The sequence below is a fragment of the Lepidothrix coronata genome, unplaced genomic scaffold, assembly GCF_001604755.1.
Source record: "Lepidothrix coronata isolate B3197 unplaced genomic scaffold, Lepidothrix_coronata-1.0 Scaffold59, whole genome shotgun sequence".
NCBI classification, from domain to species: domain Eukaryota; kingdom Metazoa; phylum Chordata; class Aves; order Passeriformes; family Pipridae; genus Lepidothrix; species Lepidothrix coronata.
In genome coordinates, this window is record NW_016690239.1 from 1,961,905 (window position 1) to 1,989,473 (window position 27,569).

The following is a 27,569-nucleotide window of genomic DNA, read 5'->3' on the forward strand; positions in this document are numbered from 1 at the left end:
TTTATCTGCTTCAGGCAAGATGTCGGTGTACAGTCATACATTTTATGTTAGCTGTTGAGTTGTACTTCTAAAGGCCATGGTACAGTTTTTCGACATATTTTTAGATTGTGGACTTTATATCTTAGGAACGTTTCTTCTTTCTGTGTCTTTGCTAAGGAGTTTAGTTAGTAAATATTTAGGTTTCATTTATTTATGTTTTTTTTCTAAGAATAAACTCAGGTGAACGAATTAAGCTTTTCATGTTAGTTTGTATTAATTTTCCTCACTGTAGTAGATGCATATGATGATTACTATTTTTTCTGAAAAAGCTTTGCTTAAAAACTATATGTGGATTACTTTTCTCTTTGTCCATCCTCAAAAAGATAGGCTATAAATTTCAACTTGGCTTTAGAAAGGGAATATTCTATATAACAACTGATACATCAAGTGAATGTCCTGTTACACCAGTTTTCCTTGTCTGTGCGTTTCTTTATGTTGGAGACATAAACCACCTGCTTAGGACTAGAATAATAATGTTAACATGTATTGTATCTTGTTTCAGTTTTCTGGCAAGGAACAAACCGGTCTTGATGCTATTACAATCTGTCAGTGAATCCAGGCCTAGGTGTCTTCTTATTCTGCATGGGAATTTCCCACCTGAAGAGATTAACTAAAAATTTCCTTTTAAGTGGACCTACTAGAATAATTTAGAGAATAAGCAGGTGTAGAATTACTTGAGCAATGTGGAAAGTATGCATTACTTTTACTACTTGTAAAGTAGTATACAAGTAGTGTAAGAATAAATGAGTTAAAAAGACCTAACACCTCCTTCTCTAATCAAAACCTGGGGTTTTTATTTGTTTTTAGTGAATGCACACTCACATGCATCTAAGCACTTGAGAATGAAGCTTTTTCTCTTTACAGCATTGTCTTTAGCCTATAGTATACACTATGCCTATAGTATATGCAGTAAACCTGGTCTGAAGAGGCACTGAGTGCAAACGTACCTTCAGCTACTCAAGTTCTCCAGAAATTCTGGTAAACTTAATTAAAGCAAAACACCATGTTAGGACCCATTGACTGGGTCACAGATTGGATATGTGTTATAGTGTATTGAGCAACTGATAAAAGCCCATACTTTTCTAATAACAAACTACAAACAAACAGAACAAAGAAGGTTCTTCAGTGCTCTGTTGTGGACAGAGACAATAACGTTGAACAGTAATAGGCTACCTTGCAGTTTGTGTTTTTGATTCTTAGTGTTTCTGAGGTTGAATATTACAGGATCTGATTACAAGAAAAGAGTTCTCTTGTGTTTGTATGTGGAAATAGACAACATGAGGAATCAGCTGAGGATGCTTTGGTTGTTGTTGAAGTCTTCTTCTGCTCTTTGTAATGGCAGTAACTTAGAAGGTTAATAGTTTCTTCTAAAAGTCCATTTTATAAATTTAATGAAGCTGTTGTATTTTTAAACTTTCAGTTGCTCATAATACAAACCAATATGTCAAGGTACTTGAAAGGCTTACAAAATCAAATGTTTGTACTCAATCCTAGAAAAAAGGGTTATTTCAAAAACAAACAAACAATCAAAAACCAAACAAAACAAAAAACCAAAACCAAACCCAAATAAACAAACAAACAATACCAAAAAACAAAAACAACAACAACAAAAGCACTAAGGCTGATAAAGTGTAACAGATTTTAAATCTTCTTTTTTTCCCCAATACTTCAACCTCTGAAAGTCTTTAAAAATTCTTGTAACTTCTAAAGTTTTACTTTTGAAATGAGATACATTTTTCACATTCCTGCACCAACAAGTCAGTATTACTATGCATCATCAACAGTGATGAAAGCACTTTACTCTGTGTCCTTGGGTTATACTGGTGAAATATTAGGGGAAAGACGTTCTTGTTAACAAATTATTTTTTTTAAGGACGCATAGATTTCAGTCATAGGGTAATGTCAACTCAGAGCAGGAATGATAATGGAGTAATTGTTGCAGGGAACAAGCTCAGAGATCTAAATTATCCAGAGAGTCCCTATCCCTGGGATGTCACACTCTTAGCCTGCTGATTAATTACTCTGGCCTCTATGTCAGATTATGGTTCTACAGGAGCTCTAGCTTTGATTTAGGAGCTGGTATGCTTCTAGTTATGTGAATGTAAATAAAATCTTCTGAAAATATTTTGAAACAGATCTAGCTTTTCATGGCCACTAATAGGTTATTCTGATAATTCTGATAATTGTAAACTATTCCATTCATTTAATTATAGATGTTGATAAGATGAGTTATAATAAATTTAAGAAGAACAAGTTTAATGACTTTTAGAATATCCTTATCATCAATCTGTTTCCTGTTGTTCCAAAACATGAATTACCTTCCTGGTGATTTTAAAGCAATGCTGATATACAATAAAAACTAATAAACAAACAAGTTTAAATTATGAGATTAACTGCTAAATGCTCATAACTAGAGTCATAACTAGTGTAATCCCATATGTAGTCATAGAATCATAGAATTCTTAAGGCTGAAAAAGATCTCTAAGATTATCAAGTCCAACTCTTACAATCATATTTTTGCAATTTTCTAGAAGTTCTTTATCGGTTTAGTTATCATATTTAAATTACTTCCAATAAGCAAAGATATTTAAAGGACCAGCTTCAAGAAGATTGAAATCTATTGGAGAGATCTTAGATTTTCCTCTCTATTTTGCAGGTACTATAGGTGTGGACAAATTTTTAGTTTGTCTGTTATAAATTCCCAAAATATTATAAGCAAATTATATATTATACGCAAATTAAGGTTAATAATTAATATTTAGTTTAACCTCCTATATAACACTAACTATGTTTTCATCTAGAGTTTTCCTTGATTTGTCAAATAATTTTAGTTTAAACTAAAGCATATCTCTTGGGAAGAAAATCAGTATCTATTTAAAGCCTTTAACTGATAAAGTATTCATCACAGTCTTTGGTTATCTATTCAATGGTTAATTGCTCAACCATTTCATTTTAATTTGCACTTCAGTAACTTCAGTTTTCCAACATGTAATGATGGGCTTTTTTGTACTAAATTAGAGTTTTCTGCTATCACTGTTTGTCTACTTACAAGTAATTACAGAACATGATCAATAACATGATCTAGTTATTTCTTAATCTTGTCTCTAATAAATTACATTAATTGGGCTCTATGTGGTCACTCAATGTAAAAGTGTAATGAGAAAACTCCTTTAGGAATCTTTCATGGTCAATCCAAGAAATATGACACAATTTGTTTTCATCAATACCGAATGTAAATGAAAGGGTTATATACTCAGATATGAGTCCAAACACCTGTGAGAACCTGTAGTGGATTTTGAGGGTAAAATGATAAGTGGAATTTTAAAACAACAACAACAAAACAAACACAAACAAACAAACAAAACCAAACAAACAAAAACCAACCAACCAAACAAACAAACCAAACAAACTGCCCTATATCTAATATCTATTATATACATAAAAGGAAGTATGAATGATTCTCATCCTGAAATGAAGAGAAAACTAAATATTATGAAGAAAAAAAACAACTGGTAAAGGATTTAGATGACAAAAACAATAGGTATGTGAAGTATCTAAACAGAGATATAGGAAGACCACCTGAAGATCTTCAGAACTTTTAAGTGATATTGGAAAAGATTAAGTCCTTCTCAAATGTCTCCATCTTCTAAGGTGAAAGAAAATAATAAATAATGTGCATCATCTTAGCATATATTAATGGAGTTAATATATTTTAGAGATTTAAAATATTATTTTTATTTATTTTAACAGAGGAGGTAAACATGCAATAAAATTATTACTATAATATAGGGTGATATAAAATATTAGCTACCTCATAGAAAAACCTTGTTTTGACACAGGCTATGGTTTCAAAGATTAAAGAATTTTTTCACATTTGGATTTACTCCTTTAAGAAAACAATTGGTCTTACCAGAGTTTGAAGATTACTTAAGTGACACACATAGAGGCTGTTTCTTAATAGGAATATATTTTCTATAATTTATTGCTGTTCTGCTTCAGTGGTGCAAGCTATATACCATGTTAACTTTATCCGAAGTTCATTGATGTAGAAGATAAGCCATATTTCAGTTCTATTACTAACTTTATTTTCTCTCTTGATATTTGCAGATACTTTTTTTTTAAAAAAAATACATTTAAGAGAAACACCTTAATAAAATAAAGAGATTCATCTTTGTCCTAACTACATATTTTTAGATATAAGTGTTCCACCTGTTGATTTTGCTCAGGGTATATAAAACAAGGGGATTATTGACTGGTGTAGCAGTTTTCCTCTGTTGTGTAAATCCTCCTCAGTTCAAAGATTATTGATCTGAAAGACACTAGGAGCCCCTTTGGACTTTCTGCAGCCTAATTTGATGCAGTTACCACACAAAAAGTCTACTTGCTAATAATCTTCAAGATTGGAGGAAAATCCAATCTTCTCTGATTGGAGGAAAAACTTACTGAACTTTGTTAAGTTCCTCTCAATTAAATATCTCTCTTACACCCACAAGAATCTATATAACAGAGTGTTTGAACAGTTAGGATTGAGAAAAAGTAGGGAGGAAAGGAAGAGAGTTCTAAAAAAACCCATTCAGGGTTGGTTTTTGGGGGAGGTTTGTTTGTTTGGAGTTTTGGGGGTTTTGTTTTTGGGTTTTTTTTGCTACAGTTATAAAGCCTTATAAAGTAGTGTCACTTAAAGAGAAGCCATACTATGGAAGCACATCCAGAAACAAGTCACGTTACGGACTGAGTTAGGCAGTGTAATATCATTCATTACACATGCTTGAAAAGATTCATTCATGCCAGGATTCAAGATGGATTTTTTTGTTTTTCCTCAGGGAACAAAGACTTTCACTTTTCAACTTTTTTTTTTTCCAACCTGAAATTGGAAGTAATGCTACAAAGGGACCTCAAAATGCAATAGTTATTGCAATTATTGATCTTTGAACTGCAAGGAATAGTATTTCAAGGCATGAACTACATCCTGAAATTTAAATCCCGAGTTTGCTGACAAAATAAGTGTGTTGCTAAATTCTTACTGCAATCACATAAAAGAATGTAGGATTATAATAAATAGCTCCTACAAGTATATGTCATTTAACTTAAGCAGCAATTTTACAACACAACTCTGTCACCCTTTTGGAAACAGGAGAGATGATTGAAAATCTGAAGCAGATTGATAAAAGTTTCTGATAGACACTGACTGATTCATTGATACAATTGTACCATTCTTTTAATCAGAACCATTTTCACAGATTGTGTCCTAATAAAAAACCACTGATGATTTCATAAACTGTGGACTTCAAATAAGTCTTTTTCTTTTAGTCAGAGATTACCTGTTTTTCTTGCCTCCAGGTCTGGAGACTTTTGCCTGATGTTCTTGACTTTCAATGAGTATCACATTTTTATTCTAGTTTGCTTCTTTCTGTTCAGATATTTTTCCTCCTTTCTCTGAGCAAGTGCTAAAAGCCAAATCATGTACACTCTTCTGGAGCAAATGTGATACATATTTTTATGTTACTAAGTAATTAGGAATTAAAAATTAATATTTTCCCAAGAAAATTTGCTAGATATTTCTATGGTATTCTAATATTTATTTGTATTTTTTATTAATTTTTAATAAGTATTGTGTTAGGAGGATTTTTACTTTGAAAAAGAAAGGTTAACACTTGTATTCTTTAGCTAACATCTAGAAATTCAAGACTTGTTTTCACTTTACCGAAAGCCTACACTGAAGGGGTCTGGCAACGTTTTTTCACTTTGTTTGGGGTATTTGTTATTTAGAGTCTGGCTTAAACAAATGCCTAGGGACGGAGGTTGCCAAATGAATACCCCATCTCTTATTCTCTTTTTATTAATAAATCAGTTTTTCTGATCTCTTAATAAAATCCAGCCTTATGTGAATTTCATTTAACTCCATCAGGTCCTCCTTGAAATTAATACAGTGGCAATGGAAACAAGGTTTTAGCACCATGTGATTTTCGGTATCCATTAACTCACATTCTCCCCACACTTGTACAGCTTTCATATATGTGCATATTCTAATTTTATTTCTTTTGAGCTAATATATTTATAGTCCTAAATACAATTATGCTTGTTCATTTATCTGGGGAAGAGCTGAATGTACAAAGTAAATGGGTAGGGCTACATTTAAGAATTTTGGGTCTTTTTTCTTGATTATAGAATGTAGTGAAGGGGCTGTGTTTTATCCAGAGTCCTGCAGAAACGGATCTGAAGTGAAAACATGAAACTTGGAAATGGATCCTGTGATCTGAGTCTTACAGTCTTTAGACTGTACAGTAGTAGAATTACCCCTGAATAATGCCAGGAATACTGCACAAAGAGGACACCATCAACCCACTGAACTTGTCAGGAAAAAAATAAGTCCATTAAAAGGCAAACCTCTCTAGTTAAGATAGAAAAGTTTTTTCTTCCAAATTAGAGCTCTTAAAGTAGGCTCAACTTTGCAGCTGAAATGAAATGATTTAATCCTCCGCCACATGAAAGGAGAATGTCAGCAATTAAGTCAAACTGGAAAGCTTTGTTAGTGAAGGAATGCCTGGCTGGAGCTTGCCCTTCAAGGCTTTACAAGGGAAACAGTAATTTATTTAGGCAATCACTTGACAAAATACAAAAGAAATAAACTGATAATGGATTGGCACTTCAGGGGAACCAAAGACCTTAATAAAACTGCTCTGGACCACCCTTGTCCTCCTAAATACCAAGCTCTCTGAGATGTAACCTTCCAGTAACCTTGCTGGGATGCATAGCAGTGTGATTCACCAGGGTGATTCTTCTCTTTTCAGGCTCCTGCTCACTCGGCCATCGGCAGTGCCAGAACGGCAACTGCTACAGACCAGAACAAAGCTGTGATTTTGAGGACAACTGTGGGGATAATACAGACGAGAGTGAATGCGGAACTTCCTGCACCTTTGAGAACGGCAGATGTGGCTGGAAAAATTCTCTGGCTGACAATTTTAACTGGGTGCTAGGGATCAGCTCACCTCAAAGTCTTAGACCTTCTGGGGACCACACCTTTGGAAATAGAACTGGTATGTTTTCAGTTCACAAACGAGACATAATTGTCTATATGAAGTGTCTCAAACCTCCCTTCTCAGGCATCAGGGGAGTTCTAACATGTCTAATCGGGGTGTCATTTTCAATGTGTGACAATACAAAAGTATTAATTATCATTGTACAACGACTTTAAGTTAGGAAAAATCAGTTGTTTCTCATATGAGTCAAAAAAAATAATTTGATATTTGTCTGGAGAGAGACATCTGGTCTGGTTGAAACTTGCAAGGGTGAGTTAGCTCAGCTGTGAGGTCCACTGGGTCCCATTCCTTCAAAGTTTATTTTCAGGAAGCTTATAGTTACCCATAGTGACTATTCATACTTTAATTTTAGATAATGTTAAATAAATAAATTTAAATAAATGGGCCTCCTTTGTTAGTGGTAGTGCACCTCCTGGTTTGTTTTGGCCAAAGCACCCAGTTATCTGTTCTTGTCCTTGCTACAAGTTCTGTGCCTTCATCTTTTGCTTTTGAAAGTCCTACAGCTCAGGCAAAGATGATATCAAAGCTGAGCTCAGAACTGACCTTAAATTGAAATATTTCACAGTAAAACTGCACAAAGGTGCAATAGTAGTTGTTGAATGTTTACATGAACTGCTGAAGGACAAAACCCAAGAAACTTAAAGATATATAGGGAAAAAATTATTTAATTTACATTTTTTTAGTAATAAATGTTTTTAAAGTATTGTCATGAACATGTCACTAAACACATTAATATATGCTTGACTTGAGGGAAAAAACAAATTTCTCATCCCATAATATTATGGCAAACATCTGCAATTGTAGCATAGCCAGAGAAGTGTCAAATTTACAATAAGCCCATTTTATTCCATGTTTACTGAAGTAATTTTTTTCTCTAAGTCATACATAAAATTTAGTAGATATGCAATTATAATTTAAGTTTGTTATTTATACTACATTTATGTTTATGTGAACTACACATTTATTATTTGTACAAAGGAAAGAATGAACTTGAAAACTTGTAGAATGTATTATGCTTCTGATTAAAAATAAAGATGGAAAACTCAAGGACCATATCAGGATTGGAAAATATTAACTCTAGGCATCTATTTTTACAATTTCCGCTGACTAAATAATTTATATTTGTAATTGTATAATTTCAAAATCTAAAATATTTTTTCAGTAACATATATTTTAATTTCAGGACACTTCCTGTATCTTGAGGCCACTGCAGTAGGCCTAAAAAATGAAAAAGCCCATGTGAAGAGTTCCATATGGAAAGAATCAAGTAGGAATTGTGTGATGAGCTTCTGGTACTTCAAGTCGTCAAAAGCCATGGGACATATTCAGGTTCTGATTAAGGTAATAAAAAACCCCTTTATTTTGAATATATTATATCTGTAAGGGTGTATATGCTCCAGCAGAGTGCTTCGGCACTTTGACATTTTGTTGGCTTGTAGGCTGGAAGAGCTCCCACAAGCCTCCTAGTTCAGTGCTGGCTTTTGTTACTCTTGTCTCTTAAAAACTCTCTTAGCATTTCACTTCCAAAAGAAGCTTCTCTTAAAAGCCACAGAAAGTCTTAAAATCTTCTTTCCATTTTCCCTCTTCACATACAGTGCCTATCTCTTTGATATTCTCCAGGTGAGGCTATTTTCATTTTTTGCTGCCATCCCTATTGGTAGTTATCAATATACAATCCTATTGTTCTGATGGGATGGCATCCACAAAAAAAAAAAAGAATTTGTAAGGTGCACAAAATGAGAATAAAATTCAAAAATATGACTGCATTAAATAATTTATCTTTTTATGTAAACAAGTACAGACTATATAATCAATTTTCTTTAGAAATGGCATTTTCTTCACCAAATGTGTAATGACCAAAAAATTATTTAAAAAACGTATTTAGTTATTAATTCACAAGTGAAAACTGAGACATTCATTAAAAATTGACTGTTCTTTTGTTGTTCATTAAAAAGTATTAACTACTTGTAAAAGCAGTTTTTAAATCATGATTCTGAGTAGAAATAATCAATGCTCTTCGGATCCAATGACCAAATATAGCACTTCTAGACAGAGTAGAAACCTTTGCAAAAGACAGTGTGTGTATTTGTGCTCATTTGTGTCTGTGCAGGGAGTTCTAGTTGTTCCAGTGGTGCAATTTATTTGCCATATGATATTCTACAATATCTCTAATATTGTCCTGGTTAACTGCCTTGAAATATTCCAGTGCATATGTTGACTGCCTTATCTTTAAATGATAAATGATATTTTTCCTTGAAAATAAACTACTAAAAATTACTTCTCAAATGTTCTGTATATTATAAAAATAATTTAAAACCCTTGAAGATAAAAGACTTCAGTAGGCTTTAATATCTAAGGATAAAACCTAAGATGTGTCTGTCTGAAATATAAAAACAATGAACCCTTTGACAGGCATTAGGAGATTTTTTTTCATGGATTAGTCCAAACACCTGCAAATGACAACAGACTACTCATCAAGTAACTGTATAGCAATGAGATATATTTATACAGCTCTTTTTCCTAGAAAGGCTCAAATTCGTAAATGAGGCAAGTAGATTAAAGAAAAATAGAAATAATTGCTTAAAAATAACTTTCAATTGTTATTGTATTAAAAAATTAAACCAAAAATAGATCCCATTACTTAAAACGAATAAGGTAAAAAAATAAATATTTATCTTAACTCCAAGATCAAATTATATTTTTATTGCATTACTCAACTGTGTTTATTGTAGCACCCAAATATTGTAATTATGAGCAGTTTAAGATTGCATAATTTTAGTAGCAAGCTAACTTGTAAGCTAACTTTGGTGGAAAATAAATATTAGCTGCATCAGGCATGTGTGAGTGGTTTGCAGGTAGTGTTTGTAGCCCTGTTGACTGTGTACTGTAATTATCACATTAAGTATGTTACAGCACAGACAGTTGCCTTAACAACTTAAAAATAATTCTAATCTCATTTTATTACATGTAGTGAATTTAATAATACATATTCAAATACTTCTATTAAACAGGAAACAAAGAAGTGAAATAAAAGAAAATCACACAAACCACACCACCTAAAATGAGTTAAAAAGAGACATTTGTTTTCTGCTGAGATATTGTCTCTGAGGAGTTTAAGTCAAGCAGTTGAAATACTTAATTATTTTTTTCATCCTCAGGATGGACAAAGGGATTTAATTTTTTTTGTTTATTTTTTAAAAAAATAACCTGAGCAGAGGTTTACTAGATAGTTATCCACATTGATAAGAGTCTACAGAGATTATTTTTTACTCTATTAATATTCAAATATATTACTTTTATGGAATTTTTCTATATGACAATCAGTAATATTTTCTTTTTCTAGGTTTTGTAAATATTCTTTATGTTTTCTCTTTCTTTTATTTTTATTGCAGTGACACATTGCCCTCTTCTTATTTTCACCAAATTTTATTATCCTAATAAACTTTTCAGATATTAATTTTTTATTATTTTAAACCCTTGTTTCCAGGGAGCCTAAAGATATTTTTGAAGGAAGTATGAATAGAAGACATTGGAGGCATGACTAATTATTCTTATTCAATTTCTTTTTTTTTAATGAAAACAAGAATTATACCTGGAGATATGAAAAAATATTCTCATTATTGTACCTGGGATTTTTTGCAGATCAGCTTCAGTTTACCTGTTATGTTGCTTATAAGGATCCATAAATCAATATTTTAATTAGAGTTTCTACTTAGCAGTGTATGTACAAATAAAGTCTAATTAAACAGCACATGATCATGGCAAGTCATACTGAAGCTTCTCCAAGTTCAAACTGTAATACCAATATATTTCCCTCCAAATTTAGTATCTCTTGATTTAAAATAAAGTTAATGTCAATGAAATCACTATCTGTAGGTAGTGATTATTTGAAAATGCAATGAAGAGGAGAGAATCTGGAAAGGTAATTACATTCTCAAGTTTGACAGCTTAGCAAACTGTCTCTAGCTAAAGTCATCCCATCCATTAAAAGTTGAACTGAGAGTGAACACCATACATACAATGGTACAGCAATGAACAATATGATGAGAAAATAATCTATAGAGGCAGAATGAGGAAGACTTCCTCTTCCTCCTGAAATATCACAGTGGAAGAAAAACAGTAAACCAGAGTAAAAAGCCATTTTTAAAAAATCATAGTTCATGGTATGCACTGGTGTTGTCTCTAAATGTTTGCATTGCTTGTACACATTCAGGAAGTCTAAGGTTATTATACTAATAAAGTAGTATCTCAGATTATGATAGAAACAATAAAACTGAGGGATCATAAAAGTTCATGCTTGCTATAGCCAAGCATGAACTTTCTTTTGTTAAGGTTTGCTGTTGGAGAAAACCAATTCATTTTCTTAATGGAATTTCTCTGCAACTACCATTGTTTTGGTTTTTTTTTCTGCTGAAATTGTACTACATATTCCCTGGAGAAAATCGTCTGTATATGTGATAATAATCCAATCAAAGTGATGGGCCGTTGAACTAGTTGCAAACATATAGTATTCTTCAACCCCCTTAATATTTATGCAAATGAAAGATATTGACATTTCAGCTATTTACAGAGACTGCAATATCCAGCTCACCAAAAATCTAAATTCAAATTACAAAATGTTTAACAGCACTGCGAAAGTTAAGAGGCAAATGGAATATTACCAGAAAAGATCTGGATACAAATAGTCAAAACTTTGCTACTCCAGTGAGATTTTGAGATATTTGGATCTTCTCTGTGGCAATTGTAAGGGAATAGAATCCGTTGCAGGATATTCACTATGCCTTTTTTAGTACCTTATCAGCACTCAGTACTGGTTTATTTTGAGTAAGAGGAAACAGTGCATTTTTAAATGTGCTTATAGAGAGACAAGTAAGTATTATTAGGCAAAAGAAATGATAACGTTTTATTATTCTGATTATCTAAATGTAAGTTTCCTACTGCTACTTAAGTTGCTTCTATCATAAAAAAACAAGAAGCAAGTCCTAGGTATCACAGTGGGAAAGGAGCACCAATCAAAGAATAAAACCACTTGTTGAAGATAATTTTTGTGGTATCAATGTTAATTGCTTTCATATTTTAATTAAAAAAGATAATTTAGTATTAAATATAGTCGGGGGAGATTCTTTCAAAGATTTGAAACAATCTTCTGAAAAAAATATGCAGATGTATAAAGAAGGTGAAACCTGTCATTAGTAACTACCTCTGCTGACTGTGACAAGGCCAATCACACAGGATCTCATTAAGAAGTTCCAGTAGACCTTACCCATTTGATTAATTCCATCCAGTTACAAATGAGCAAAGACAGAATGATATTCAGGAGGACAAAAAGTCCTGGCCAGCTCATGGCAAGCAAAGCAGGGCCCTGTTGATAGAGCTGCAGCAACAGACAAACCTGGCCAAGGGCAACAGGCAGCTGGAGCCAGGATCCCACCTCCTCCAGCTGTTCAGGGCTGGTGCAGCACAAATCCTGTTACCTCGCTGCTGCTGCTTCTCAGCAAAAGCTGGAAGCCATCACAGTTGTTCCCTTGTCATTGGTTTTAACCAGCCTAATGGAGAGAGGAGAGGGTTAGTAATGTAGAAATGTGCAGCTCAGCACGTGCCACAGCTCAGGTATAGATGACTTACAGTGGGTTTTGTAATTACCTGGTTATTTTTAGTGGAGCAGCCTATTGTCCTGTGCTGTCAACATGAAAACCTGCACGAGAGGTGCTGCAGGTGCCAGCTGATATATTCTGAACATTTGTATTTCTAGGATCAAGTAGTTTAAAATGAAATTTTCACAAATCAATATAATTGACCCTACTCCTATAGGAAATCACTCAGGAATAAAGTTTGAGGAAAGAACTTATTCTACTTCTCAGCTTAAAATAGACTATGTATTTCTACATTGATTCTTCTCACTAACTGCACGAAAAACAAGCAACTCCTCACATTAATGTAGGAGTTAGAGATTGCATTGGGCTCAGGTAACCTCAAAGCAGATTATCTCACCTCCATGAAACTAGAGGAAGAAACTAAATTTTAAAAGGTTTGCTTTAATATTTTATTTAAGAGTTCACTGAATGCCAAATCATGATCCAAAAAATTTAGAATATCTGTAGATTTAATAAACATAGAAATAATATTTATTTCATAAACAGAATAAAATTATTAAAGAAATTCTTCAAAACTAATGGCAAAGCGTAAATTTTTCTAGTATTTAGTTCCATGTAGAAGCACAGTGGTAATGGCCTTTATTTAATGAGTATCTACAGCTCTCAAAAGGACACAGTTTTAAGATATTTGCTCCCCTTGTTGACCTATGAACTGTTATTAAATGTTGCATTTGAGTCAAAGAAATGTCTCGTCTGACTAATGAGTGACAGTAAGGGAATATTATTTGAGTCCCGGGAGTCTTGAAGGATATCAGAGGAGATACTATGCAATTAAATAATGCTTGTAAACAGTAAATTTTATGGCATTTTTACTTCCCAGAACAAGATAATTTTGTATTTATATTTCTTGCATCTCGAACAACACTTTCCATCTTTTTAGGCATTGTTTCAAACAGGGTTGGTTTAGGCCCAATTTTGACCCCATGACATAAGTATATCTCTAAGGAAATTGAGACTGAGACAGTGATTAAACAGAAATGTCAGTTTTCAATAAAAGCATAATTTTTCAAAAGCAGTTTATATAGAAGGGACAAAAAAATATGCACAACTGTAGGTAAGTGCAGACATCATTCAGTGTGTTTTATTTTCTCAAATGAGTACATTAGGAAGTTATTTCAATCTTCATACTGTCAATTATTGGAAGCTTATAATACATTGTATTCGTATACTCCCACCAGATGTAAGTATTCATTCCAGAGTTGGTGAAATAGAATAATATATTTGAATGTGCTTTGAAGGAAAAAAGTATTTTGAAGAAGGATTGAAGAATCCTGCTTGTATTTTGGAATCTTGTTTGTGAAGACAAGAGGTTAATTAGAGGATTTGTAATCTAAAACCATCATTTTTCTAGAAACACATATAAGTGAAACTGTTCATATGTGAATTATTAAGCATTTTTTTGTTCAAATTCTTTGAGAACTTGACATTTTTCTCGCTCTAGGAGATGAACCTGATGAGTAGTATAGGATTAGTGTGACTAAGGGCATGTCTCTGTCCTGCAGGGCAGTGCCTGGTTATAAAACTGAGCAGTCGGACAGATTTTGACAGCACAATGATACCAAATCATTGAAGCAACACAGCAATATCCTGTAACATTGCACCTGGAGTCACAAGCCCTGGGTCTCGGAGCTAATACCACTCTCCTAATTTCTATCCCAGCCTGGCACCATATTGCATAATGCGACATAGATAACAAATGCACAGTTCTGCGGTGTTTCACTGAACTCATTCCCCAAATCAGAGATCTCTGGGACTGATTTACTTTATTGATTTGTCAGCTCATAACCTCATAGAGTGCTATTACAGTGCTCCTTTTTAACATTTAAGGCTTTGAAGTGACTCTGGGATCTTTGTAGGTCAGACTTCTTTTGCTCTTTTCTAACGCTTTTCAGGGCAGACGTTCAACAGCAAAAGTTGTGATTTAAGTGTGTCTCAGGGCAGAGTTCTTCTAAGGATCATAGAGCTGCTGTTTAATGATTTTTACTGAAGCAACAGACATTGAAATCAGATTTTTTTTTTGAGAGCTTTGAAACAGACATAGGACTTTGTCTGAATGATAGAGGTATAACCTTCAACTTTGAGTGTCTTCATTAGTTTCCCACACCTCTTCTTTTAAAGAGGTAAATTCAGAAATTTAATTAACCTTTTTTTTCTAAGATAATAAATAATACAATATGTAACCTGGTGCCTGCTGATATCTTTTACAAACCATATAACACTGATCAGATCTAAAATCCCAAAGCAGTGTCTAATTTTCCCAATCAACAACTCCACTTGGTAAAAAAAAAAAATTCTAAGAAAAAACCTGAGCATTTCTAAGAGTTCTATTTGACACCAGAAAAGGTGAAAGATCTTTCTTTTTCCTTTCTCATCTCTCTTTACATTGCAAAGCCCCTTAGTCTTCCACTGAGAAGAGTATCTTCTTTTTTTCAAACGAGTACCGAACTGAATAAATTTTATACTGAGAACCTTCAGCAAGATCAGATGTAGCACTAGTGCTCACGGTGTAGAACATTAATTTGTTACCAGTTTTATATTCCTTTAATGCAACTTTTAATTCATTGATCAGTTTTAGTGTCTTGGAGATATTCTAGTTTCTGGTAGTCTTTGATCCTTGCCAGGCTTGCAGTATCAAGTTGTAGCATGCTTAAAATTATTTTGATTAATTGATAAGGGGGTTTGAGTTAAGAATCTAATTTTTAACCCTACAGATTGTTTTCAGTTTCTGAAAGTTTCAGCTTTGAATCCTTACTAACTTCAGGAAAAAAAAAGATAAACCAAACAAAAATTCCAAAACATTTTTTCTTTCTGTATTTGCCATAATTTATTTCTCAAAGATGGAAGGATCTGATTCCAATTAATTTCATGTGAGAGTCAGGCTAGGTATTTTTTAGTACCTATATTTATGACTGTAATAATCTCTACGTGTATTTGTTTGTAGGTGGACCCCATTGCATAAAGTATAATTGCATGCCCTTATTGTTGCCTGCCCATGGTAGAGAGCAATTATTATTTACGCAGAAACTAATAGTGTCAATGTAACGGGAGCTTTTAGAGACACTGCTTTCTTCCCACTATCTTACTTACTATGGAAAGAAACCCTTCCACAACCGGGTAACTTTGTGTTGCTTGCTGGTGAGAGGGTCATTTCAGTTCAGAGATTAATTTCCTGCAGACTTGTGGAAACCCCATAGTCCACTCATAGCAGCTTCTTATCTTGGTATTTGGACACAAATTCTTCCAATAGTTCTTTATGTTCAGTCACACACCTCAGATATCCAGCTTCCCTTGGCACTCTGTGCCTCATTCCTTTGTAACTTGTTTCTGCAAGGTGTTCCAGGCCATATCTGCAAAATCTAAAAAAAAAAAAAGGAGGGAGCTCATATAAGGAATTTTAATATAGCTAAATTTAAATATGGCTAAAAAACCCCCATGTTAACATGATTTCCTTCTTGAATTAATGAAGTCATGAGAGATGATATTGTCGTACTAAAATCAGGAATTATAGACCATTTGCATTAAGTCTGGAATATGTGGGTGTAACTGTGTGGTCTGCAGGGTATATTTGATTCCACTTTCAGCAGGAGCACTAAAAGATGAACACTAAAAATTGAATTTCTTATCTCCCACATACCAGATTAATTGAGGCTCTTAATCTATCTGTGATACTGCTTTTTTTTTTACATCCAGGTTTTTAGATGATATGGAAAGTGTTTGGGTTGGGTTTTTTAATAAATATATATTACAAGTGTGGATCTTATGGAATTAACAAATAGAGGGTATTACTTAATCTGTGGCTGTAATGCTGGGCTGTAATGTGAACCAGGAATAACTGGGTGTGGTCAAAATATGAGCATTTTCTTAGCAGAATTGGGGTCTTGTTTCCAAAGAGAGTGAGCACACCATAAAAACTCACAACCTACAAAACAAACAAAACACCTCTTTCGCAGAATCACACAAAGTCAACCAGGTTGGAAAAGACCTCTGAGATAATCAAGTCCAACCCATGACCCAACACCACCCTGTCAACTAGACCATGGCACTAAGTGCCACGTCCAGTCTCTTCTTAAATAGCTCCAGGGACCGTGACTCTGCCACCTCCCTGGGCAGACCATTCCAATGATCACTCTCTCTGTAAAAAATTTCTTCCTAATATCCAACCTAAACCTCCCCTGGCACAGTTTAAGACTGTGCCCTCTTGTCCTACTGCTGGTTGCCTGGGAGAAGAGACCAACCCCCACCTGGCTCCAACCTGCATTCAGGAAGTTGTAGAGAGTGATGAGGTTTCCCCTGAGCCTCCTCTTCTCCAGACTAAACAGCCCCACCTCCCTCAACCACTCCTCATAGGACTTTGCTCAAGTCCCTTCACCAGCCTTGTTGCCTGTCTTTGGACACTCTCCAGCACCTCAATATCTTTCCTGAACTGAGGGGCCCAGAACTGGACACAGTACTCAAGGTGTGGCCTAACTAGTGCCGAGTGCAGGGGAAGAATCACTGTCCTGATCCTGCTGCCCACGCTGCTCCTGATACAGGCCAGGATGCCATTGGCCTTCTTGGCCACCTGGGCACACTGCTGGCTTATGTTCAGCTTCCTGTTGATTAGAAACCTCAGATCCTTCTCCACCTGATCACTCCAGCCACTCTGTCCCCAGCCTATAATGCTGCAGGTGGTTGTTCTGGCCTAAGTGCAGGACACACCACTTGTTAAACACGATACCTGTGGATTCAGCCCCTTTATCCAGCCCGTCCAGGTCCCTCCTACCCTCCAGCAGATTGACACTCCCCCGCCAACTTGGTGTCATCTATCAAAACATTATATGGCTGCTTTTCAGATTTTCATAATAAACGAGAACTACAAGACCAATTTTTTTGCTTAACTTTCAAAATCATACAACTGAAAAAAATAAAATTCTTATAATGGAAAACATTCTAATGAAAACCTTTTTTGTTGGATAGCAGCCACTGAATAAAAATACAGTGATATATTTTAAACCAGTTTTAATTCTAGTACTCGTAACAGGAAAAATATTAAAAGCATAGTGAACAAAGAAATGCAATTAACCTTATTTTTACTTCCTTGCAAAATCGTCTCTCGTCTATAAACCATCAAATGTCACCACACCTTTCTTATAATGATAGGAGAAAGTTTGATGCCATGGGAGCAAATTTTATTATTAATAATTTTATTTATTATTTGACATCCAATTTTATGGATGTCAATTGCTCTTTCATTGAAACATAAGAAGAGACAGATGTTGTGGAAGAGTCGCGTAAAACCACAGTGGAAACTTAGGCTAATGTAATTGTATAACACCATTCTTTTTATATAGGTAACTTCTCTGTTGAAAACTGTGGTTACAGTGAAATGGAGTAGGCACTCAATCTATGTTTAGCTGAATCAATAAATCAAGGCACAAATGTGAATCATCTTTCAGCTTTTAAATAGTTTGCTTAGGCTTGTTTTCTGTGCATTTATACCATCTCATTTAGGCGTCTGAAAAAAAGTGCTTCTTTTTACTGTTGGTATGTTAAAGCTACTATGCCATTTATCCAATTAAAATCTTCAGCCTACATTTAGATGTTTTTTGGTCTTCCTCTCAGCACGTCACTTTTGCCTTCCACTCCTTCCAATGAATAGCATAACTTAGTATATTACTGCTTTCCAGTTTAATTTAGTTTGATCTGCATGGAAGAGAAACTTCTTTAAATAAGAGTTTCCAATGCGATACAGAAGAGGTAGTATTTAAATTTTGATACATGAGGCATCTAATTCATTTCATTGATCAGCGAACACAAGAAGACTCTTGTTATTATGACATGGAAATACTCACTAAATGTGAAGGATTCTGCAGTGCACAGCATTATTCTGAGCATTTTGACAACTAATGAGAATCTTCCCTTGCCTCACAAGCTGCACATTTTTAACCTTAGACTTTGCTTAGTTAGTAGTATAATCTGTTAAAGTCAGTATCTCTGGAATTTAATCTCTATAAAAATTGCAGTTCCGTCATTCCAAGTTGTGCGGAGATTTGTTGCGCAGAGAACTGAGGTGTTTCTTCAGGTTAGGTCTGAGATCTTTTGACAGTAACGATGCAGTAAGATTCTTCTAAAGAGACCAGTTGTCTTGAAAAGACCAATGCTAAACAGCTTAACAAGAAAAATTTTACTGTGTGTGGTTGACGAACCTGAATGGTCTTACAAACAGTATCCACGGAAGGTGTGGTCATATAAGGAGGAAAGGTAGAGGAGACCACGTGGCAAAACAAAAGTAGACCACATGGTCATAGTCATCATGGCTAGGCTTCGCGAACGAAGATTTGGGAAGGGCTCTAGCACTACTAAAATAACTTAAAGCATACTTAGTCCATATTTTCTGCAAATGCCAATCTAATGGCTACAGGTCTTAAAATAGCTTGTAGAGGATGCCATTGCTGTAAAAACTTCCTAGCATCATGTTAAAATATCTCTTTCCATACAGACACGATCAGACAGAATTTCTGCTGTAGAAGTGTTGGAGAAGGTACATTCGTACACAAATCCCTTGGAGTTTTCTTATTTTTGGTTGTTTTTTCACTCAGTAGCTATATTTTTCTTTGATTTGTCTTTTCTAATATTGCAGCATTTAATCAGTTCACATTAAAGGTTTATACTCCTCTGATAATTAGCTCTGCATTTATTTGCTGTAGGAAATAAATCCGCTTAGAAAATGCAGACAAAATTTCTCCACTCTCCTCAGCATTTAGGGAAAAATGAAGATGTGGAACTAGAGAACTGAGGTTATCACAGCTACTGAAACTATAAACCAGAAGTGGATTATGTAACATTTGCTGCACTGTGAAAAAAAATGAGGGGACTTCTGAGGCATTTTAATTGAAAACAAAAAAAAATTAATGGAAGGGGAAAAAATGCCACTGAATTACCTGTTCTACCTTCGTTTTATCTGTATTTTTTGACAGGTTGAATGTTATTACAAATTGCCTTGTACATGTTTGAATTGTGGCTGATGCTTGTTCCCATGTTTGTCTTCAGATCAGTCATTTTGCCTTTATCTGGAAAATTATGTCTATGTTACCACAGGAAAGACAACTTAGAAAGAGATCTTTGCATTTTGTCCAGCAGGGAGATTTCTTTTCTAAGAAATATGTTAAGGTCGCAAGGTCACAAGACCTGCTGTTAAAATACATTTCTTCCCAATCTGAATGGGATTCCTACTTTTAAAGTCATAGATGCCTCCAGAACAGCCACTGCTGCAGTCATTCTAGCCTTTCTTTGTTGGCAGTGGGCTTTCACTCACCACGTCAAAGGGAATCTTGAGTATGATTTATCTCATTGTAAAGCAAGCATCTGCAAGAGGAAAGGTGTCTATTATTTTCCATATATCTTTCAATAAGTAATATTGACCACCATCAGGAATGCCATTGGATAAATATTTGAATTTTGGATATTTCAGTAAATATTTTTGCATTTGTATGTAAATACTTAATATCTGTGCTGGCAATACAAACAAAAAATCTCATGAGTTTGTCTTGTACATCTTTACCACGCTATAAATATTTATATATTTATAATTTTATATGTTCTTGAACATACTGGGGGGCGACCATTGGATAGAGAAGTAAGGAAAGAAATATATTATTATTATTAATATAATAATATCTGTCAGCCATGAGAACCCTTAATTTGTAGAGAATATATTTCATAATTGCAGATTAATAAATTAAATCAGATATCTGTTTCCTCAGCACTTTCTAAGCGTATCCATCAGATCCTATGAGATAGAACTGGAGTATTTCTCTTAATGTCTCATTGCTCAGGATCAATTCAGAGAAGCTAAAAGTACTTAACTTAAGAGCTTTAACTATATAAAGAACTTACTATTTTTTTCCAGCCTTAGTGTTTTGAGTCCCCTGAGGCTGTCCAGTTCATTTAATATCCCAGAGGATCCGTTCTGTGTTTCTACAAGCCCAAAAGCTACAATCCAATTGAAAAGAATATTCTAATAGAATGCAAATAGGCTGTATAATAGATGTCACAAAGAAAGAAATAGAGTTCTATCCCAGTGAACATCCTATGGCATCAAAGTAGGGATGACACTTGACTGACATTAATCATTCTTTCGTACATCTAAAAAAGCATATAATGTTCTTTGATGATTAGTAGGGAATAATCATGTCAATCCTTGTCCTGCAGGGTTGTCACTTTGAAGAGACAGATTAAATATTTAGTGAAACCTTAAAAGTTTTAATGACAGTGTACATGAATTAAGAATTACTATTGCCAGTCTTAATTATTACTAATATTTTAATTTTATTGTCCTGCCTAAAGGAACCTTACTTTTTCTTATCAGGTATATTTTGTTTACATCAGATATATGTACTTCTTTTTCCTTTATTTTATAATTTCTTTTTTATTTTTCCCTCATCAGAATCCCTGTAAAGATGTTTTCCCACTTGTTCCATCCAGTTTTATACATAGAATCAAGATGGAATCAGAGTTGAATTGCTAAATTGAAATATTGATTAAAGCAAACAAAATCTCTGAAAGATTCCAGATGCTTGGTTCAACTGAATTGTTTTTGCCTTGGAGGTTTTATTTTTCAAGGCAGCTCTAATGATAATTCTTTAATTCTTCATGAACAAATCTTCACATTTTGAAGAGCTGAGGGGACTTTAACACAGACTGATTCCACAATTCCCACTTTGTTGAACTGATTTTGTAAACACTGTTACACTGTGAATAGAAAAATGCTTCTGATCTTAGCAAACATTTGTCAACATCTGTCAAAGTGTCAGAGGAGAAAAGTCAGTCCCACCAGCACAGCTTCTGCCTGCCCACTGTGTCATTCAAATGATACTTCGAACCATGACATGTGAAAAGAAAGTTGATTCACCATCCTTCTAAAAGACTTCCTGAACAAATACACATTGGCAGTATCTGGTCTGATCTGTGGACATGAGATGTGGGTTTTACCCATGTCTCAGTTTCACTGTGGCTAGTCATATGCACAGACTTTCCAAAACAGTCAAGGGTCTGTGTCTTGCCATCATCCTTGCCAGCAGGTGCTCTGAGGTCGTAATGCATCATGGATGTCACTACTAGTTCTAGAGTTATTAGAGGTAGGCATCTCCTATTTGGACAAGTTCACATTCCTTCTCTCATTCCATATATAAACTGATAAAGGAAAAGGTTAATGGCTAAAAAACTAAACCAAACCAAACCAAACCCCCTCAAAACAAATCAAAACAAAAAAACCAAACACAAACAAACAAACAAACAAAACAAAAAAAAAAGGCAGAAGATGAGTTAAAGAGTTAAAGCTGCATAATAAAAAGCTGAAACTTTGCCTCTTATCTCTCATTATGGTATTCAGAGTATTCCCTATGGGAGCAAAAACATGACAGATTTGAGGTTGTCTCATTTCTACAAATAACTTTTTATGATCTTCATTCATAAACTGTTCTATCTCTTAATCTACATTCTTTGTATTTTTTTAGGTAGTCAGTACAAGTAAAGGTTTTACTTTTATCTTATAAACCAAAGAATCTAGCATTGCAGAGTTTAGCACACTGTCCTTGTTTGGCACTATGGAGGGTTGGAACAGTTGTCCAGAGTCTTCCTAGAAATTTTGTAACTGTGATGATTTCTCTTTCAAGCTTTGGTTTTTAAAAAAATTAGAGTTGCCTCTACAGATGTGTAAAATATGATTAAAACAAAGGTGTGACAAGGTTTGAGACAAAGTGAAACTAAGTTGCTTGAAACGCTACTGGCCTTAGAAAACGTCTTTGATGTTTATTGTTACTCAGTCTTAGCAATAGAATTGAAGGAAGAAAATGTAATCCAAGCAATCAAAATTGTATCCTTTAAGCTACCTAAAACCAAAATCAAACAAAGGTGGATTATGATAGGAAATGAAGAAGAAATGTTTGCATTTGAGTAGAAAGAAGGGCTGGGAAGGCTAGGAAATGAGGAGAGAATGAAGTAATACAATGTAACTAATGAATCTTTTTTTACAAAGAGGGCTTGCTTTATTTCTCTCTTTTAATAGGTAAGGATAATATATAGAATGAAGATATATTTTAAGAGCCAAACACATAAAAGTATATTTGATGCAAATAGTATCATGGGAATGTAGAAGGATGCAAATGTCACAAGTTTCCTTGGTTATAGAAAGGCTGGCTGTAAGGAAATCTAGGAGATTTAATAGTTGCAACAGGATAAATCAAAGTTTTAAGAAAGTGGTGTACACAGAATAACTGAAAGAAAATCAATAAATTATTCTTGCTTTCCCGTTATAGATTTCCAAAATAAGCGGTTGTAAAGTATAACTTCATCTTTGCTAGTGAACAATTAAATTGTCATTCCTTGAAATGTCTACCCACTTGAAAAATAATCATGTCTCACTTTTTATCAAAGCATTTTTTTAAACTGACTTTTCTCATCTCAGCACTTACATCAATTAAGAAACAGGAGTCTTACCATTTAGTTCCTAGAAATATTGCAAGTGCTGGCACCTGTGGCAAGGTGAGCTGTTAATGCCTTTTGATGCTCTGAAAGAATTTACTATGAGATTCCACCAGAATTCCAAAACTGGTGCATTTTAAAAAAAGGAATTTCATCAGTGGTATTATTTTATTTATCTAATTTTTTCATTAAAATGCATGTTGTTTTTTTTTTTTTTCCGAAATGCATAATCCTTTATTATAACCTTGTTAATTTTGGAAATGAGAATTGGGGAAAAGATATTTCAGAGAGTGAAAATCACCATAATGCTTTACACAAAGGAGGAAATGAAAGAGGTGGATGGTTGTGCTTTGTCATTAACTCTTATTATGAAAACTTACTGAGACTAATACACACAGACTGTAATAAAAGGCTTGGAGGCTGAAATATCAGTTTCATCTTGCTGTTTTCCTTCTTTCTATAATGCACCATGAAAATGCAATTATGTGATTTTTTTACGTTATCCTTAAAAGTGAAGCCAACTTTTCATGCATGCTAATGCACTTAGGCAGTACACATTTTGCCTGAATCAAATAATTTCTCAAATATATCATTTGATCAGCTTGATGTTCCTTTTTCAAGTGTTTTTTATTGAAGGTAGAGATATAAAAAAAATTATTTCTGGTTCCTGACAAAGTATAATTTAGAGAGAAACTGATTTTTAAGGTGTTCTTTTAATTGCTGAGAATCATGAACCTTCATTGAAGTTACTAGAAATTGAGCAAGCTTACATTCCTGAAATAAAACTCACCCTGTTGCATACTCATCACTAACTTGTTCTTACCTTTTGGAACCACTACTCTGTAGACTGTCGCAGTTCTATTATCTGCTTTTTTTTTCACTACCTCAATTTGTTGAATAATGCAGAATCCCACAGTGTGCATCCCTCAGCATCCTTAATTTAGTGATGGAAGGTGTAAATTTTGAGTTTAAAACCTCTTCCTATGTTGAAGTTGTTTCTATTTTTCTCAGAGTTATTCTAGATAGACAACAATTTTGAAATTATATGTTTAATGAAGAGGTTTAACATTCTGATAATTAGCAGCAGCTTTCTCAATGTAATGGTAATCTTAAACACAAGTCTCTGTGGGTTACTCAATAAGAGGGGAAATTTTCAAAACAGTAGCTAAGAACAGAGCAATAAATAACTACTACTGTGCCTAGATTTTCCTACATTATCAACAACATGTGCAAATGTTTTATTTGGTTTGTTTCTATACACTTACCAACCTTACACTTAACATACAGAGTATGTGTCTTTCTCTAAAGTAAAGTAGCTGAGTGAAGTAGTGCTGTTGTTATAAAGTGCCACTGAACTGTTTGTATTGAATTGTTATAAGACTGGTGATTGACAGGTGTGCCAGAGGACACACGTGTTCATTCATAACTCACATCTTCATGGCCTTATTGGGCTTATTGGCTGCTCTCCTTATTTCTTCATGTGATTGTGAAGAAAAGATAGAAGAGAGAAAAGAATAAACAAGGAAACAAAGAAAACAGGAGAATGGGAAAGAAAATGTTAACCTAAAATTGAAGCCTTGGATGAACAAATCTTGACTTCTGTTCATCCTTTGAGTCATTTTAACACTTTTGATAGTTTGACACTCTGTATTTTTCTGATGTAAAGCTTTTTTCTTCTTGAATAAAATATAAAGTCAAACTCTGTAGGGTTAAGTTATTCTTTTCAAGTAACCTAAACAATATTCTTTTAGGAAGTTTTAAGAGAAAATCAGTTAGAAATGAAGAAAGATAGACTCTGTCATGTACTTTGAAAACAACTTTAGATGAAGGAGGCAAAATAATCACTTTTTTTTTAAAAGAGATTCTGCTATACAGCATAAATCTTCAGTTTTATTTTATTTTAATGTACTTTTGTTTCAAGATATATATGAAGGATTTAATCCTAGGAAGTGAGATCTCCAAAAATAAGCTAGTATTCTGTGTACTGCAGTGCAGAGGTAGCAACAGCTCAACTCTATAAGGAAGGTGCTCAGAGCCTGCTCAAAATAGGAGTCATTCTCGAGCAATGAAACCGAAATAAGTAGATAAATAATATTAGAAGTATCAACAAAGATATTAATTGTTCCATGATTTTGAGATAAAAAGATTCACAGAAAAGGTAATTAAAATATAGACAAATAAGGAAAAGCTGTGACTCTTCTTCGTTCTGTCTCCTGTTTCTTTGATGTACATATAAAATGCTGGACTGCACTCCACTCCTTGTTGAAAAAGGGAGAAAGTGTGGAAAGAACACACCACATCATGGAATCATCATCATGGCTAGGCTTTGTGAACGAAGATTTGGGAAGGACTCTACCCACATTTGCTGCAAGCACACTGGTGCCTAAAGAGGCAAATGTGAGATAGACAAGTCCGCTTGCAAAAGGCACAGCAGAAGGACTCCTTAGGTGGTATCAACAAGACACACACGGTTCTTTCTGAGTTGTCTTTTCTTCTCAAGAGTGGTCCTGCGTGCTTTCTCAAAGGAAGCAGCAGCGTTATGGATAGTGTGTCTCCAGACCTCCCGATTGGAGGCCAGAATAGACCACTGATGGTGACCAATATGGCCAAGGCTGAGATGTTGTCTCAGGGAGTCCTTGTATCTCCTCTTTGGGGCCCCTCTCTTGTGGCAGCCGGTGGCAAGTTCACCATAGAGCAAGATCTTGGGGAGGCGGTGGTCCTTCATCCTTGAGATGTGCCCTGCCCAGTGCAGCTGTGTTCTCAGTAACATGGCCTCAATACTTGTGACTGCTGCCTGTTCTAGAACAGATGTATTGGTCACATAATCTGACCAGTGAATGTTTAGGATTGTACGAAGGCAGCATTGATGGAAGTGTTCTAGGAATCGCAGGTCGTGGTGGTAAATGACCCATGATTCAGACCCATATAAAACAGTAGGCAGCACAATGGCTCTGTAGACATTGATCTTTGTACTTTTCTTCAGGTGTTTATTTTGCCAAACTCTTTTACGGAGCTTTTTCCGAAAGCTCTATATGCCTTTGCTAACCTGTTGTCTATCTCTCCGTCAATCTTACCATTCGAGGAGATGAGGCTACCTGGGTAATTAAACTGCTGGACTGATTTGAGCTCTGATTTGCCAGTGATGATGTGGGGATGATGGAAGACGTTCTGAGGTGCTGGTTGATAGAAAATGTCTGTCTTCTTTAAGCTGACTTCCAGCCCAAAAAGCTCAGCAGCCTCTGCAAAGCAGGATGTTAAACACTGCAGAGCTACTTCTGTGTGGGTGAAGAGGGCATCATCAGCGTTAAGCAGCTCCCAGACAAGATGATTTAAGATCTTAATATGGGCCTTCAGTTGCCTTAGATTGAATAGGCTTCCATCAGTACGATATCGAATGTAGACACCATCTTCTTCATCGAGGTCTGCCGTGGCCCTTTGGAGCATCATGCTGAAAAAGATTGTGAATAGGACCGGTGCAAAAACACAACCTTGTTTCACGTCACTGGTTATTAGAAAGGGCTCAGAAAGTGCATCGCCATATCTGACTCGGTCACACTGATCCTCACGAAGTGAGTTGATCATTTTAAGGAACTTGGGGGGACATCCTAAGCATTCCAAAATGTGCCATAGACCTTTTCTGCTCACAGTATGGAAAGCCTTGGTGAGATCATCAAAGGTTACATAGATACCCTTGTTATGTTCCCTACATTTCTCTTGCAGTTGTCTGAGAACAAATCTGTGGTACTCCTGTTGGCTCTGAAACCACATTGGCTTTCAGGTAGAAGTTTTTCTGCTATAGCGGGTATTAGTCTGTTCAAAAATATTCCTGCCAGGATTTTGCCAGCAATGGAGAGCGGAGTGATACCTCAGTAATTTGAACAGTCTGATTTGTCTCCTTTCTTCTTATACAAGGTGATGATGAGTGCGTCACGAAGGTCTGATGGTAGTTCATCTAGTTCCCAACAGTGCACCACAAACTCGTGAAATTTAGCATGGAGTGCTTGGCCCCCATGTTTCCAGACTTCATATGGGATTCCATCAACCCCAGCTGCCTTGCCAGTTCTCACCTGCTGTATGGTCTTGAGGGTTTCTCCCATAGTAGGGACAATATCCAATTCATTCTTCACCAGTAGTTGCGTGATGGACTGAATGGCTGAGTCTTGGACTACGTGGTTGGTACTGAAAAGAGTCTGAAAGTGTTCAGACCATCAATTCAGAATGGAGGTTTTATTTGTGAGAAGCGTTTGACCATCAGTGCTGAATAGAGGGCTTTGGACCTGGTATGTAGGCCCGTATGCTGTTTTCAAGGCCTCATAGAATCGTCTGTGATCACCTATATCTGAGCATAATTGAATTTTTTTGGCTAGATTGATCCACC

The 27,569-nt window shown here is 34.9% G+C and overlaps 1 protein-coding gene across 1 annotated transcript in view; it reads left to right on the forward strand.

The window, feature by feature from the left end:
* MALRD1 (MAM and LDL receptor class A domain containing 1) overlaps positions 1-27,569 on the forward strand; it is a 241,736-nt gene that overhangs the window by 119,635 nt on the left and 94,532 nt on the right. Inside the window, exons 27-28 of the mRNA XM_017817063.1 lie at positions 6,828-7,073; positions 8,260-8,417. Coding sequence (XP_017672552.1) covers positions 6,828-7,073; positions 8,260-8,417 — 404 coding nt within the window. The remainder of the gene's footprint in view (positions 1-6,827; positions 7,074-8,259; positions 8,418-27,569) is intronic.